The 18,028-nt window shown below is 40.9% G+C and overlaps 1 protein-coding gene across 2 annotated transcripts; it reads right to left on the bottom strand.

Moving 5' to 3' along the window:
* Positions 1 to 3,985: 3,985 nt before the first annotated feature.
* Positions 3,986 to 16,981, bottom strand: LOC121397887. Of its 2 annotated transcripts, XM_041575927.1 has the most exons (6): positions 16,184 to 16,981; positions 14,234 to 14,513; positions 11,341 to 11,606; positions 10,260 to 10,409; positions 9,061 to 9,104; positions 3,986 to 4,382 (listed from the first exon to the last, which is right to left on the bottom strand). In XM_041575927.1, the coding sequence occupies exons 2-6, from the start codon at positions 14,236 to 14,238 to the stop codon at positions 4,134 to 4,136; spliced, it is 714 nt and encodes a 237-aa protein (XP_041431861.1). In that variant the 5' UTR covers positions 14,239 to 14,513; positions 16,184 to 16,981; the 3' UTR covers positions 3,986 to 4,133. The 2 variants fall into 2 exon arrangements, with proteins under 2 accessions (XP_041431861.1, XP_041431860.1); XM_041575926.1 differs by lacking the exon at positions 14,234 to 14,513.
* Between the last annotated feature and the right edge of the window lie 1,047 nt (positions 16,982 to 18,028).

Raw genomic sequence — 18,028 nt, 5'->3', positions numbered from 1 at the left:
TGGTTTGAGGTTAAATATCTGGCACATATAGTGACTCTCTCCCTTTAATGTCATATTTGCTGCTTGTCAGTGAAATGAGTGTCACATTATTTAATAGGCTCAGAATTTCCTAATGACTCAGTATGTAGCTTGGTGCGTCTCTATTTCACAAGGTTTAGTGCAACAGCAGAGGTAGTAATAGGCCCTGGGGGAGGACAGAAAGCACATTGGGGTACAAATGTGAGGTAAATTCTCCCCCTCCCTCACCATTAGCTTCTGCTGAAATCTGTCCAAATATTGTGACTGTGTGAATAGAAACAAGCTAATCTGATACAATTGTGACTGTATCAAAAAATAATAGGGTAAATCTGCGCTCAGTCCAAGGGTGATACGGAGAAAAGAGCTGCATCTATGTTCAGTAAATGGATCCACTTATCCACGTGTCAAAATGTTCAAAAGGGGATGAAAGGTGCGCTGGAAATACAATGGAGGTTCCTATAGGAAGAGAAGACAAAGCCTCTATGGTGTAATATCCTTTGTACACGGAGCTGCTATTTTACATCAGGTCTACTCACACTTGAGAAGAGATCGTGTCGCAAATAGAAAGGTTAGACGCGTCTATTACCAGTCAGTCATGTGCCTGTTGGATGAAAGTGCAGGATAGTGTAGTACCGTCACTTTTTGTTTAGGGGATTAGCCGATATTGCGCTTAGCTGGTGCCGATGTAAGGCTGGCGTACAGGTCAGTGCACTCGCCGCTAGCAACGGTTCCTTCCAAGCCGGCCTTTTCAAAGCTGATTCACTTGCGCTTCTGACTGCGCTGACAGGAATGCGGCCTTTTCTTTCAGACAGCGGTCAGACGTTTCCTCGAGTTCTCAATGTCGGCGTTCTCTCCCTCGTGGTTTGGGATCGTGTTTGGGTACGATTCGTGATGTCCTCAGTTTCTCTACAGGATAGTTTAACTCAAAGGACACTTCGGAAAGAATATTCAGGGCACGTATTTGCCTTAATAGAAATTCAATTTATTCAAATAAAATACTTTAATTACACAGTGAAAGGCCCAACGCATTTCGTATCCAATGATACTTCCTCAGGGGCTAATTTCCCATACTGCTTCACGGAAGGTTTTTTATCCCCTCTGTGGGTGGTTCCCTCAATTAAAAATGGAAATCAAATTCGTTCAGTTAAATTGTGCATTAAATAAAATATAATATAAATAATCATTTAAAACAATCAATCTTTTAAAAAACATTTTATATCAATATCGATGTTAAGACCGTTAGGGGTCAGCGTCTTCAATTTGTGTATCCAGAATGTTTCGCCAATGGTTCCTTTTTAGGGATATTCCCATAAAGGTAAGTAGTGTGGGATCCGAATTGTGGTGGGTTTTAAAATGCGCTGGAACGCTATGAGTGGTCATCCCTTTGTGTATATTATTTACATGTTCTCGTATTCTAGTCTTTACATTTCTAGTAGTTCTCCCTACGTATTGTAACTTACAGGGACATTGTAACAAATATATGACATTTTTACTGTTACAGGTAATTGTATCTTTTATATCAAGTTCTTCATTTGTCACATTAGACTTAAATTTAAACAATTTTCTTACAATTTCCACATGAATAAAATCCGTTTTTCCCAGTACTAAGAAATGTATTATTTTTTCCTTCATTAAAAGGTAAACAACTTGGTACCAGCGTTTGTTTTATAGTTTGCGATCTCCTGTATATTTCCTTAGGGTTTTCAGTTAAAAATCCAGATAAATCTTTACCGTTTTTTAAAATATGCCAATGTTTCTTTATTATTTGTTCCATATTTTTATTAGAATTGTTAAATGTTGTAATGAATTGAATAGAGTTATCTTGTGTGTTTCTTGTTTTTTATAATTCTGTTTTAATATTTCATTTCCATCTTTCATGTCGCATATCATCTTGGCTTTATCCACAGTTTCTTTTCTATATCCTTTCTCTTTAAATTGATTATATAGTATGTTACATTCTTTTTCATAATCACTTATTTTACTACAGTTTCTTTTGACTCTATTAAATTGGCTGAGGGGGATGTTTTCCAACCATTTTCTATGATGACAACTGGAATTAAGGATAAAGCCATTACAGTCGGTAGGCTTACGGTACAGACTAGTCACGAACCTGCTATTATCTATTGATATTGTCAAATCAAGAAAATTTACACTCTGTGCGCTGTATTCACTAGTGAAATTAAAATTATATTCATTTTGATTTATATTACTAAGGAAAGTTTTTAGAGACTGTTCTGGACCTTTCCAGATAAATAAGCAATAATCTATATAGCGTTTCCACGCTATTAATCCAATATTTGGAGGCTTTGTCTTCTCTTCCTATAGGAACCTCCATTGTATTTCCAGCGCACCTTTCATCCCCTTACCTTTCATCCATTTACTGAACATAGATGCAGCTCTTTTCTCCGTATCACCCTTGGACTGAGCGCAGATCTACCCTATTATTTTTTGATTCTTTCATACCACAAATAAATTCTGCTGCCGTCATTTACCAATATGGAAGCATTCCAAGAATGGAGAAAAAGAAATATAGACATTAATAATGTTTTTCAATATAAAGATGAAGAAATATGAATGGTGATTATATGTTGAACGAATTGTTTAAATTACTGAATACCGAAATGAAAATATGGTGGGATATGGTCAGCTTGGAGAAATATCTCGAACAAGATATGGTTCCCCAAGGTTTACTGATCCAAAAAGTCCCATCATTTAATAGTACAGATCCAACTTTTTTAGAACGCTGGAATTTCATATTAAAAAGAACCTCATTTGATTTAATGAGTTTAATTATAATGGATCATAAATCCCAATTAGACAAACCCTCAGTGACTTCTAATATCCTTATCATTTACAGTAGGGGGTACATTGTCCCTTATAATACATGAGTGATACTCAGAGTTCCCTGTATAACTCAGCCTGCAGCCTTGTGCCTTTATATGGTCACAGAACAACCCCTCAGTGACTTCTAATATCCTTATCATTTACAGTAGGGGGTACATTATCCCTTATAATACATGAGTGATACTCTGAGTTCCCTGTATAACTCAGCCTGCAGCCTTGTGCCTTTATATGGCCCCAGAACAACCCCTCAGTGACTTCTAATATCCTTATCATTTACAGTAGGGGGTACATTATCCCTTATAATACATGAGTGATACTCAGAGTTCCCTGTATAACTCAGCCTGCAGCCTTGTGCCTTTATATGGTCACAGAACAACCCCTCAGTGACTTCTAATATCCTTATCATTTACAGTAGGGGGTACATTATCCCTTATAATACATGAGTGATACTCAGAGTTCCCTGTATAACTCAGCCTGCAGCCTTGTGCCTTTATATGGTCACAGAACAACCCCTCAGTGACTTCTAATATCCTTATCATTTACAGTAGGGGGTACATTATCCCTTATGATACATGAGTGATACTCAGAGTTCCCTGTATAACTCAGCCTGCAGCCTTGTGCCTTTATATGGTCACAGAACAACCCCTCAGTGACTTCTAATATCCTTATCATTTACAGTAGGGGGTACATTATCCCTTATGATACATGAGTGATACTCAGAGTTCCCTGTATAACTCAGCCTGCAGCCTTGTGCCTTTATATGGTCACAGAACAACCCCTCAGTGACTTCTAATATCCTTATCATTTACAGTAGGGGGTACATTATCCCTTATAATACATGAGTGATACTCAGAGTTCCCTGTATAACTCAGCCTGCAGCCTTGTGTCTTTATATGGTCACAGAACAACCCCTCAGTGACTAGTTCTAATATCCTTATCATTTACAGTAGGGGGTACATTATCCCTTATAATACATGAGTGATACTCAGAGTTCCCTGTATAACTCAGCCTGCAGCCTTGTGCCTTTATATGGTCACAGAACAACCCCTCAGTGACTTCTAATATCCTTATCATTTACAGTAGGGGGTACATTATCCCTTATAATACATGAGTGATACTCAGAGTTCCCTGTATAACTCAGCCTGCAGCCTTGTGCCTTTATATGGTCACAGAACAACCCCTCAGTGACTTCTATTGTCCTTATATATGAGTTTAATGTACTGATACAGGACTGTACAGTTATACTGCCCTTTGCAAACAGTTTTGTAGTGTCAAAAGTATTCCTTACCCAGTATATCAGACATATATTTTAGCTCTTCATTGTTAACCTCCCCTCTATTCATGGAGTGATACAGGATAGCGACTGTGCACTGAGACACTTTGGCTCCAATGTTAGAGATGTTACAGGGTCGAACTTCATGAACCACATCACTGAATTCTGATTGTAGAAGTGACAGAAGCCACTGGTAATCACTCTCTGCTGATCTGGAGAAGATTCCAATTCTGTGGGGTCTCGTAAGATGGACACAAAGCACAAAATCCCAAAATAAAATATAATATTATGCAAAAGTGGAATGAACATGATAAGCTAGATATATATATATATATATATATATATATATATATATATATATATATATATATATATATATATATGAATTGAATTCTTAATGAATCAGATGAAAATTAAGCGTAGGACTGGCCAGATATGGGATGACTTTGACGTAGTTGTTCAGCTTAAATATATTGCAATATATGGACAAACAATCCCTGTTTTGTTTAAAGGGTAAGGCATTTTTCAGTAGCAGTAGCACAAAATGTCTCTGTCTTAAATATATTGATAATGGGTTGAGTGCAGAGGACTCTTGTAGTTGACTATATGTATTTTGTGGTCACAGCCTCATTGCACCCCCGCCTAATGGTTTTAAAAAATAGTGGTGAGCACAACTTTCCCTTGTTTGTTATAGTTATACAGGAGCAGTGACCAGCTCTATGTTGTAGCTCCACCCCTCCCAGCTATAGTCAGGTGATCCCACTGGTGTCTAATAAAAGGGCAGCCAAGTTTGGGAGTTTTACTTTGAAAGCAGCTAGTAAGTTGCAGGTAAAACTTAGTCCCTTTTATAAAATGTATAATTAAACCATAGAATTCTTAATGAATCAGATAAAATTAAGCGTAGGACTGGCCAGATATGGGATGACTTTGACGTAGTTGTTCAGCTTAAATATATTGCAATATATGGACAAACAATCCCTGTGTTGTTTAAAGGGTAAGGCATTTTTCAGTAGCAGTAGCACAAAATGTCTCTGTCTTAAATATATTGATAATGGGTTGAGTGCAGAGGACTCTTGTGTTTGTCTATATATATATATATATATATATATATATATATATATATATATATATATATATATATATATATATATATATATATATATATATATATATATATATATATATATATATCAATGCACATGAAATCCGGTATAGTAGGGATAGATTGTGCCTATAGTAACAGTGGGATAATAGTCTCTGGGAAGGGAGTGTGACTGTGGGATAGCAGGTATAGTAGGGAGAGATGGTGCCTATAGTAACAGTGGATAATAGTCTCTGGGAAGGGAGTGTGACTGTGGGATAGCAGGTATAGTAGGGAGAGATGGTGTCTATAGTAACAGTGGATAATAGTCTCTGGGAAGGGAGTGTGACTGTGGGATAGCAGGTATAGTAGGGAGAGATGGTGCCTATAGTAACAGTGGATAATAGTCTCTGGGAAGGGAGTGTGACTGTGGGATAGCAGGTATAGTAGGGAGAGATGGTGCCTATAGTAACAGTGGATAATAGTCTCTGGGAAGGGAGTGTGACTGTGGGATAGCAGGTATAGTAGGGAGAGATGGTGCCTATAGTAACAGTGGATAATAGTCTCTGGGAAGGGAGTGTGACTGTGGGATAGCAGGTATAGTAGGGAGAGATGTGTCTATAGTAACAGTGGATAATAGTCTCTGGGAAGGGAGTATGACTGTGGGATAGCAGGTATAGTAGGGAGAGATGGTGCCTATAGTAACAGTGGATAATAGTCTCTGGGAAGGGAGTGTGACTGTGGGATAGCAGGTATAGTAGGGAGAGAGGGTGTCTATAGTAACAGTGGATAATAGTCTTTGGGAAGGGAGTGTGACTGTGGGATAGCAGGTATAGTAGGGAGAGATGGTGCCTATAGTAACAGTGGATAATAGTCTCTGGGAAGGGAGTGTGACTGTGGGATAGCAGGTATAGTAGGGAGAGATGGTGCCTATAGTAACAGTGGATAATAGTCTCTGGGAAGGGAGTGTGACTGTGGGATAGCAGGTATAGTAGGGAGAGATGTGTCTATAGTAACAGTGGATAATAGTCTCTGGGAAGGGAGTGTGACTGTGGGATAGCAGGTATAGTAGGGAGAGATGGTGCCTATAGTAACAGTGGATAATAGTCTCTGGGAAGGGAGTGTGACTGTGGGATAGCAGGTATAGTAGGGAGAGATGGTGTCTATAGTAACAGTGGATAATAGTCTCTGGGAAGGGAGTGTGACTGTGGGATAGCAGGTATAGTAGGGAGAGATGGTGCCTATAGTAACAGTGGATAATAGTCTCTGGGAAGGGAGTGTGACTGTGGGATAGCAGGTATAGTAGGGAGAGATGTGTCTATAGTAACAGTGGATAATAGTCTCTGGGAAGGGAGTATGACTGTGGGATAGCAGGTATAGTAGGGAGAGATGGTGCCTATAGTAACAGTGGATAATAGTCTCTGGGAAGGGAGTGTGACTGTGGGATAGCAGGTATAGTAGGGAGAGAGGGTGTCTATAGTAACAGTGGATAATAGTCTCTGGGAAGGGAGTGTGACTGTGGATAGCAGGTATAGTAGGGAGAGATGGTGCCTATAGTAACAGTGGATAATAGTCTCTGGGAAGGGAGTGTGACTGTGGGATAGCAGGTATAGTAGGGAGAGATGGTGCCTATAGTAACAGTGGATAATAGTCTCTGGGAAGGGAGTGTGACTGTGGGATAGCAGGTATAGTAGGGAGAGATGTGTCTATAGTAACAGTGGATAATAGTCTCTGGGAAGGGAGTGTGACTGTGGGATAGCAGGTATAGTAGGGAGAGATGGTGCCTATAGTAACAGTGGATAATAGTCTCTGGGAAGGGAGTGTGACTGTGGGATAGCAGGTATAGTAGGGAGAGATGTGTCTATAGTAACAGTGGATAATAGTCTCTGGGAAGGGAGTGTGACTGTGGGATAGCAGGTATAGTAGGGAGAGATGGTGCCTATAGTAACAGTGGATAATAGTCTCTGGGAAGGGAGTGTGACTGTGGGATAGCAGGTATAGTAGGGAGAGATGGTGTCTATAGTAACAGTGGATAATAGTCTCTGGGAAGGGAGTGTGACTGTGGGATAGCAGGTATAGTAGGGAGAGATGGTGCCTATAGTAACAGTGGATAATAGTCTCTGGGAAGGGAGTGTGACTGTGGGATAGCAGGTATAGTAGGGAGAGATGTGTCTATAGTAACAGTGGATAATAGTCTCTGGGAAGGGAGTATGACTGTGGGATAGCAGGTATAGTAGGGAGAGATGGTGCCTATAGTAACAGTGGATAATAGTCTCTGGGAAGGGAGTGTGACTGTGGGATAGCAGGTATAGTAGGGAGAGAGGGTGTCTATAGTAACAGTGGATAATAGTCTCTGGGAAGGGAGTGTGACTGTGGGATAGCAGGTATAGTAGGGAGAGATGGTGCCTATAGTAACAGTGGATAATAGTCTCTGGGAAGGGAGTGTGACTGTGGGATAGCAGGTATAGTAGGGAGAGATGGTGCCTATAGTAACAGTGGATAATAGTCTCTGGGAAGGGAGTGTGACTGTGGGATAGCAGGTATAGTAGGGAGAGATGTGTCTATAGTAACAGTGGATAATAGTCTCTGGGAAGGGAGTGTGACTGTGGGATAGCAGGTATAGTAGGGAGAGATGGTGTCTATAGTAACAGTGGATAATAGTCTCTGGGAAGGGAGTGTAACTGTGGGATAGCAGGTATAGTAGGGAGAGATGGTGCCTATAGTAACAGTGGATAATAGTCTCTGGGAAGGGAGTGTGACTGTGGGATAGCAGGTATAGTAGGGAGAGATGTGTCTATAGTAACAGTGGATAATAGTCTCTGGGAAGGGAGTGTGACTGTGGGATAGCAGGTATAGTAGGGAGAGATGGTGCCTATAGTAACAGTCGATAATAGTCTCTGGGAAGGGAGTGTGACTGTGGGATAGCAGGTATAGTAGGGAGAGATGGTGTCTATAGTAACAGTGGATAATAGTCTCTGGGAAGGGAGTGTGACTGTGGGATAGCAGGTATAGTAGGGAGAGATGTGTCTATAGTAACAGTGGATAATAGTCTCTGGGAAGGGAGTGTGACTGTGGGATAGCAGGTATAGTAGGGAGAGATGGTGTCTATAGTAACAGTGGATAATAGTCTCTGGGAAGGGAGTGTGACTGTGGGATAGCAGGTATAGTAGGGAGAGATGGTGCCTATAGTAACAGTGGGATAATAGTCTCTGGGAAGGGAGTGTGACTGTGGGATAGCAGGTATAGTAGGGAGAGATGGTGTCTATAGTAACAGTGGATAATAGTCTCTGGGAAGGGAGTGTGACTGTGGGATAGCAGGTATAGTAGGGAGAGATGGTGCCTATAGTAACAGTGGATAATAGTCTCTGGGAAGGGAGTGTGACTGTGGGATAGCAGGTATAGTAGGGAGAGATGTGTCTATAGTAACAGTGGATAATAGTCTCTGGGAAGGGAGTGTGACTGTGGGATAGCAGGTATAGTAGGGAGAGATGGTGCCTATAGTAACAGTCGATAATAGTCTCTGGGAAGGGAGTGTGACTGTGGGATAGCAGGTATAGTAGGGAGAGATGTGTCTATAGTAACAGTGGATAATAGTCTCTGGGAAGGGAGTATGACTGTGGGATAGCAGGTATAGTAGGGAGAGATGGTGCCTATAGTAACAGTGGATAATAGTCTCTGGGAAGGGAGTGTGACTGTGGGATAGCAGGTATAGTAGGGAGAGATGGTGCCTATAGTAACAGTGGATAATAGTCTCTGCCATCATTGGTTGTTAAAGTACACCTCTATGGTGTAGAATATCTGCAAACTGTCAAATATGCATACATATACTGATTACATGTCTTACCAATTCTGCTTCTAGCATTTTTTCTCTTTCACCAGTTCTCAGTCCTAAAGAAAGCAAAACCACACATTCATTAACTAGACAATGTTATGTATTCATACAATAAGCAGAAATGATTGTTTTGCTTTAGCTTCCTAGTAGAGTCCTTTATGCAGAAAGATTATCTGTGGACTGGGAATCTAATTCTCTGCCTCGCAAGGACCAAACATGGAGGAGCTTCAGTTTAGCTGTTAACTCTATTTATCTCAAGATATAACAAAAACCATAGATTCTTCCACATTAGGCAAAAAGTATATTCAACCCAAGCCCTGTTGGTTGCAGTAATCTTATATATGTGGTAATGTGATACAACATCTTTTAATCTGCAGGGAAAAATGTCAACTATCATGATATTGCTTAGATGTCTCCCAATACTGTTGCACCAAACTGATAACCTTTAATGTTAAGGGTAGCCAGTCCACATTCCAAAGTAATTGACCTCCACTATGAGGGCAAACAAAGTCAGGACCCTCTGAAGTACAATACACATAGTTGTTCCCAAGTCCCTATGCATGAGTTGAGTCTGGATTCTACACGCAGTCTAAACTGGGCATGCTCACCAAGTGGCACCTGATTGGTCCAGCTGTGATTGGTGCTAACATGATTCAGGGCTGGATTGGTCCCTATTATGTCCCACCTGGGATGTCATGTGATTGGCCCCTTCTGAAACCTGCCTTTGTGGTTGGCGGAAAGAATTAAACCCTGTTCTGCATTTACAACAGGGGCTGTTCCCTTCCTGGCTTACAAAGTTGGCTGTAAAGAATTCCAAATGGTTAGTCTTTTTATACACATGGAAGATCATGGAGACTGCCAACTGTAAGCCATCACAGCTGTACCCACATGTTCCAGTGACCAGTAATAGCAGTGCCCAACCCTGGCATCATTCTCAGGCAGAACCACTAAGTGCCGGCTGGCTACCATCTAGACTCTGAGGAACACCTGTAATGGAAGAGCCTCATTCCCTAAAGGAGTTGTGTGTCTGTAAGCCCTGGCCTATGCCCACGTTCTCTCATGGCATTGTGCCGTTACAGGTCTACTGCCCCTTTAACCATGATGGTTCCTCTATGAGCTGTCTCTCCAAGTCCTACCGCTTATTGCTGATAATGTATTTCTCTGTTTATATGAGTTATATGGTTTAATCAGATAATAATTCATATCATTACCCTTGTTTGTGCTGTAGAACTTGGTCATTTCATCCTTTGTCACTAACAGCAGATGACATAAATTATACCAGCTCAGATCCCATTTATTTCTCACAGCTACTGAATCACTGTCTTCCAGGTCAGTTACCATCACAATAATTTTGAAGGGACCTAAAGACAAATACAGAAGGTTAGATCCGGTTAATTCCACTACCGATGAATTCTGTAATTTTCTTTAAAAAAAAATCATGTTTTTTCACTTAAGGTCACATTTTTCTTATTTGTAGCAAATATTGTACAAATGGACACATTCATAAAAGTGTGAAAAAATAAAACGGGAGTGAGTTCCTCATGTGGGCGGCCATGTTTATCATACACATCCACGAGGCTCCTTGTTTGCTCAGTATGCACGTGTGTGACTTTACATGCATGGGCATAATCATCAAGCTCCGGCACTAAGCTTCATTTACATTTACACACCATGAGCTACATACCTGCAGGTCATAAATGACCCCTTTATTCTCATGTGCAGGTTGTAGCCCAGATGAGAAATCAACAGTTATCTAGGGGCACTCATCAGCTCTAGGTTTTTGTGAATTATTTCCTTAGGCTGTGATAACTATGCACCTGAGTGTCTGCTTCTGTTGCTTTCTGTTATTATTAATGCAAAAGCATGACAGTTGTTTCCATAGACATAATTATAATGTGTTGTGCTGTAAGTATAGGTATGAGGCCTGTTCTCCAGAATGCTTTCCGTAATTTGGATCTTCATACCTTAAGTCTACTAGAAAATCATGTAAACATGAAATAAACTCAATAGTCTGGTTTTGCTTCCAATAAGGATTAATTATATCTTAGTTGGGATCAAGTTCAAGCTACTGTTTTATTATTATAGAAAAAAAAGGAAATCATTTTTAAAAATTTGGATTATTTGGATAAAATGGAGTCTATGGGAAATGGGCTTTCCGTTATTCAGAACTTTCTGGATAACAGGCTTCTGGATAATGGATCCCATACCTGTACTGTGTTATACTCCCCCTGTTTAAGGCTATTTATATGTGTAGCCATATTATGTGCATAACATACATACACTGACTCTTACCATGAGTTTCCATACAGAAATCCAGATACGGTGTTGTCTCATCTAGGGATTTTCCTGATTGTATAGAGTGATAGAATACAATACAAGTGGCTTTACTTGCTGCACATTTCCATTCATCCTCAGAGGCAGCACAAAGGGGAATGTACGACATGCTTTCCATAGGAAGGAGCTTCCTCAGCCAGACTTGCAAAAACTGGACATCAGTGAGTGCATCCCAGTAGAATACTGCCACATTTTTTATTGTGTTCTGGCCATTTGATGCCTCGCTGAACAGAAAGGGACACAAAACAAGGTTTAATACAAGAGCTTGTGTGCAGCGCTGTCTTCTATGGTAATAATTAGTAAAGCTATGCTAAGTGGTTATATGTGGTGCACATCAAACCATTTTATCCATCTCACTCTCCCCTTCAAGAAATAGAAGGAATGGGGTTAAAATATGTGTTTCAGGTTGATTTATTGAATATGTTCCAAAAACTCTACTCGTCCTGCCCATCTGTTCCACTTCCTGCTGACTTCTTTCCCACTTCCTGCTGCCTCCTTTCCCACTTCCTGCTGCCTTCTTTCCCAATTCCTGCTGCCTCCTTTCCCACTTCCTGCTGCCTTCTTTCCCATTTCCTGCTGCCTCATTTCCCACTTCCTGCTGCCTTCTTTCCCAATTTCTGCTGCCTCCTTTCCCATTTCCTGCTGCCTTCTTTCCACTTCCTGCTGCCTCCTTTCCCACTTCCTGCTGCCTTCTTTCCCAATTCCTGCTGCCTCCTTTCCCATTTCCTGCTGCCTACTTTCCCACTTCCTGCTGCCTCCTTTCCCATTTCCTGCTGCCTACTTTCCCACTTCCTGCTGCCTTCTTTCCCAATTTCTGCTGCCTCCTTTCCCATTTCCTGCTGCCTTCTTTCCACTTCCTGCTGCCTCCTTTCCCACTTCCTGCTGCCTTCTTTCCCAATTCCTGCTGCCTCCTTTCCCATTTCCTGCTGCCTACTTTCCCACTTCCTGCTGCCTCCTTTCCCATTTCCTGCTGCCTACTTTCCCACTTCCTGCTGCCTTCTTTCCCAATTTCTGCTGCCTCCTTTCCCATTTCCTGCTGCCTTCTTTCCACTTCCTGCTGCCTCCTTTCCCACTTCCTGCTGCCTTCTTTCCCAATTCCTGCTGCCTCCTTTCCCATTTCCTGCTGCCTACTTTCCCACTTCCTGCTGCCTTCTTTCCCATTTCCCACTAAGTAAATAAACTTTACTTACATTAAAAAAAAATATTTAAATCTTGTTTTTGTCTTGGAATTCACAATCATAGCAAGCAGGCAGCAGCCATTTTTGTGGGCACTGTTAGTAAGGCAAACTTTGTATCATGCCAAAATCTTGTTTATATGCCAGAATTGGGGGGCCTGATGCTCATGCTCATGCACTGGCTACACAATTAGACGGTGAGGAGAGAGAGAGGGAATGTGGGAATGCTTAGACATCTAGTAAGTGCAGAATGGAAAGTGAAAGTAATTGCCTGCCCTGCCTCTTTGCCCAAGGCATAGAGGAGGGGTGGTCAAAATATGATTGGCAGCTGAGACTTTTAAACAAGCTTATAACAGGTATGGATGTTTTCATAAAAAAAAGAATTTGGATTTCATGTTTAATTTGCAAGAGACTTTTATTATACATCTTTTTATGTCTGAGTGACACAGTATTTTCCTTACATAAAAATGTTCTTCAGTTCATATCTCAGCTAGTTTTCTTTCCATTTATAAACTCAGATGCTGCTGGGGCCCCATTAGTATCTTCCAGCAGATTGTGGAAATGAGATTGGGCATGCACAAATTTAGGTGTAGAACCCGGTGATATACATTTACACCACTGGTTAGATATCGGAGTCTCCTGCTGCAAAGGACTGATGTATAGGGAGGAGCTACAGGAAAAGGGGAGGGGTTAATCCTGACAATTGGGTTGACAAGGGCTGTGGGATTAGCAACAGGAATTACCCAGGGAGGTTAATCTGAGCCAAAACATGTTATACCTACAAGCCCAAGAACCATGTGGACTGGTTCTAACTCAATTCCCACATTGGCATGTATACTTTTATACTCTAAAATGTATAATGGGATCAGCCAGATATTGGCATATGATTATAATTTCATATAAAGTGCAAACCTTGCTACCAGTCTACTAAACCATATCAGTCAATCAGCAGGTAGCATTTACTGGTCACATTAAAAAAAATATATATTTAGGGATGCACCGAATCAACTATTTTGGATTTGGCCGAACCCTGAATCCTTTGTGAAAGATTATGCCGAATACCGAACCGAATCCGAACCCTAATTTTCATATGCAAATTAGGGGCGGGAAGGAGAAAACATTTTTTACTTCCTTGTTTTCTGACAAAGTCATGTGATTTCCCTCCCCGCCCCTAATTTGCATATGCAAATGAGGGTTCGATTCGGCCTGGCAGAAGGATTTGGCCGAATCCTGCTGAAAAAGGCCAAATCCTGGCCGAATCCCGAACCGAATCCTGGATTCGGTGCATCCCTATATATATTATTGGTTGCTATGGGTTACTAGACCTGGAAACCATTATGCAGTAAGAAAGTAAGCAATGTGACTCTTAAAGGCATGGGGGGCATGAAAACATTATGTACAGTTATAAGAACCATGAACCATGTAACAGACTGACCCAGGTACAATTATAAAAGTGTGAGTGCGATACTTAAAGGTAAATGACAAGTGCAATACCAGTAAAGATAATAAAAAACTTATTGCCAATTGCTCTTTAGATTTATGTTTTTTATGTTTTTGAACTTGTTTCTACTGCACTCCAATTTGGAATTTTAAGCTCACAGACCATAGCAACCCAACACTTGTCTGACATTCAGAATGAAAGAGACCTTAATAGGAAGAGAAAGAACGGATCTTACCCCATTGTCAGTAGTAATATGGTTTCCAGTGGTTCCCTGGTGTGGGGTGTCTGATCTGCTGATAGTTACAGCTCTGTCCTGAGGGGCTTGAGGGGTGAGACTTGAACAAACATCTTCTACATTCTCAGCAACCTCCGGTTGGAGATTTTGATTTGATAATCCATCAGTTTTGTCTCCATCTAAACGTAATCTCGCTGCCTGTTTATTTAATTCCTCTTGAGACTCATCTGTATCCATGTGTCCAGAATCGCCAGGTCTCTGCTCTAGGTTACTCTTGGACCTGAGTAATGAGAGTGTCCAGGTGATTATCAGCATGTGGCTTCATCTCAGTTTTCAAAGGTTTTTCACAGTTTGTCATCCTCTTAAAATATGAGCAGCCCAACATGAGCGGCATGGCCCAACATGTCACGCCAGCAATCAAAATCAGTAATAATGATCTGTTTAAATGAAGTTATAGGGTGGGACATGTGCCTTGATATCATAAGCTCAATGTCAATAAAAGGGTCAAGAATTAAACCAACTCTCTCCATTGTTTATTTATGAATTCAGTTATTGCTGAGGGATAGGTATATCAGTATAGGGGCCTGATGGGGATCCTAATTTTCCCTTTATTAGTTATCATTAAATGAATACAGAGATTCTGTACCAAGGTAGCTGCAAAGTCCTGAATCTATGGGTGTTTGGCTGTGGTTAGGGGCCACAGAAGTTCAGTGTAGGGGCTTGATGGGGATACTAAGTGATACACAGTAACAATATATGTGGGCAGATACACAATTCCACTACAGAATTGTGCTACTGAGCAGATGCCAAAACCTTCTTCTAAAAAATATGAGCAAATGCAGGGAAGGGACAGAGTTAACCCTGATAATGGAGCTGACAGGGGCAGCTGTTGGGGAACATTAACTATCCTGCAATGACTGAATGACAATGAATGCTCAGGACCTGAAAAGAATTGAGTGAGCCCAGACTAGAGATATGACTACAACCCTAATAAATCTAGTGCAACAAAACGGCTTGTTCAGGTTCAGATTTGGGGGTCACAACCCTCGTTTACCCCGCATGTTGTGTTTTTGCCATGACTGGCCTGGAGAAGGGAGGTCGGCAGCAGGAAGAGGATTCGTGCAGGGAGCAGGTCTGGGCTGGCAGGGCCCACCGGCCAAGTCCAACCCTAGACTTGCTCCACCTATCAGCAAGTCTTACTTCCCAACAATCTTTAAACCCTCAACCTGCAGCTGCCATCCATTGCCCTATTAAGACATTATTTTTTTCAAAAGCTTTTCCCTTTAAAGGAGAACTAAAGCCTAAAGAAGTAAGTAGAAATGTAGTACATGATGTTTTGTGCTTCTGTACCAGCCCAAGGCAACCACAGCCCTTTAGCAGTAAAGATCTGTGTCTCCAAAGATGCCCCAGTAGCTCCCCATCTTCTTTTCTGCTGATTCACTGATTCACATGCTCTGTGCTGCTGTCACTTACTGAGCTTAGGGAGCCACTCACAATATACAGTACACATAGAATAGAAATGTCCCAATATAAGGCTGATTAGTAATTAATACACATAATTACTACATGGCAGCACAGAAACCAGTGCAATTAGCATCAGAATTGAATAATCAGCAAACCTGTAGCATCAGCTTATATTACAGCCAGGGAAGCTCATTTTCTGCTGGATAATTAGTGACGAGCCCTAAGCTTAGCTTCTCAACAGCCAATCAGAGCCCACTGAGCATGTGAGTGTCACAGACACTTTCCAAGATGGTGACCCCCTGTGACAAGTTTGAAGTCCTGGATCATTGCTGCTATTGACAAGCTCAAACTTTAGCCACGTACAATAAATTCACTATAGAAAATAGGACATTTTTAGCCACATTCATTTTTAGGGTTCAGTTCTCCTTTAAATGCATTACTGAGCAGACTGTGTAAGTTTCAAATGATTATAAGAATTAGTCTTACCCCTGAGCAGTGTGGTTATCTGGAGGGTTTCCAGTAGTGGTGGTTCCTGCAATGTTCTGACCCGCTGATAACTGGTTGAAGGTTGGATCACCATCAGAATTCCTTGTTTCAGGAATTTGGTTTGACAATTGGTGCTTTTTGTCTTTGGCTAAACTTGAATTTTCTTTCTCGTTCCCTAATTTATTCCGTAGTGGATCTGTAACCATGTTCTCAGAACTGTCAGGCCTCAGTGGGTGAATAACTATGACCTTGGCCCTGTGAGCAGAAGACAAAGTAGAGAGAGTCTCCTGGTAATTATCAGCACGTGGGTCAATCATGGCTACAATTGTTGCTTTGGCCTTTCCTCCCAGATACTGGTTGAGAAGCCAAGAAAGCAAAGAGTCTCTCTGACCTACACAATTATCTGTTATTGTCCTGGATGATTCAGGTGGATTAATGTCCATTAATAATTCTTCTAAGTTAAAATGCGCATGTACCTTCTAGATCCACAAAGCTGACCTTGCTGCAGAGCTCACTAGAAGCACCTGGTCCATTACAATAAGTTATTTTTAGTGTAAATATTGCCCATGGTTGGTTACATTTCTCATCTATAGTAGATTTAGCACTGGTAGTCCTACACTTATTTCCAGCTATTAGCATTTGTTTAACATCATCATATCATCATATCACTGACATAATGGTGGGACAATCCCTCAGCATAAGGTCCTGATGGATCATATTCAATTTTTTCAACTGCATCGTATGAATCGAAGTGATAGCGCATTCGATCAAATTTTTTTACCAACTGACTCCAAATAGATTCTAGGAGGTCCCTCATAGGCTAAAACAGCAATTCGGCAGGTTTTAGATGGCGAATGGTCGGAGTTGAATTTTTAAAGAGACAAAGATACATTTCGATATTCGAATTTTCAATTTTTTTTCAAATTCGAATCGAATTTGGACTATTCCCTGGTTGAAATTCGATTTTTTTTTTGAATTCGAAAAATTCACTGCGACCTTGACTCTGTTGTACATGTGAGAGAGCAGATAAATTAGTGGAAGAAATGGAATATCTGTTGCCTGTACAATATAATCATGAGATCATTATTTATACAAGGAGGTCCACTACAGACTTATAAAGTAGAAATAAAATATTTCCCAGCAAGCAGAAAGTTACACCTAGTGGCAAGTCTGCAATCTCTTTTTAATATGTCATTTATGATTGGATCAGTCAATAGGACTCTGGTCTGTAATTCAATTTATAAAATGGGATTGGGGACTGTATATAAACATAGAGCATTTTGCCAGGCCCAGTAACCCGCAGCAGCCAATCAGCACAGAGCACTCACTGACCCCCTGTTTGAACAATACATTAACAGAACAGTCAGGGGCCAATACAAAAATAAAATACAAATAAATAAAAAAAATACAAAAAAAATAAACCACAGAGTTTACAATCTAGGTTACAATCGAGCTTACAAACCTGTTGTCTCTCGGAGGACAGAAGGAAAATTTTGACAGCAGAATTTAATACAGACTGTAGTGGGGAGAGATGGGAGTTAGGGAGGCCAGTTAGTAGCGCGTTACCGTAGTCTAGTCAGGATAGCGAGACCAATTAGTAGCATGTAACAGTAGTCTAGTTGGACCAGTTAGTGACCCATTTCAGTAGTCTAGGTGGGATAGCAAGAGCAGTTAGTGGCAGGTTACAATACTCTAATTGGGATAGCAAAGCCAGTTAGTAGCAGGTTATAGTAATCTAGAAGGGATTTGGGAAAGCGAGAGCAGGTAGTAGTATGTTACAGTAGTCTAGTTAGGATAAAAATACCAATTAGTAGCAGATTACAATAGTCTAGATGGGATGGCAAG

This window comes from Xenopus laevis, chromosome 9_10L (genome assembly GCF_017654675.1).
Source record: "Xenopus laevis strain J_2021 chromosome 9_10L, Xenopus_laevis_v10.1, whole genome shotgun sequence".
In the NCBI taxonomy this organism is placed as follows: Eukaryota; Metazoa; Chordata; class Amphibia; order Anura; family Pipidae; genus Xenopus; species Xenopus laevis.
This window is presented reverse-complemented; position numbering and strand designations above follow the sequence as displayed.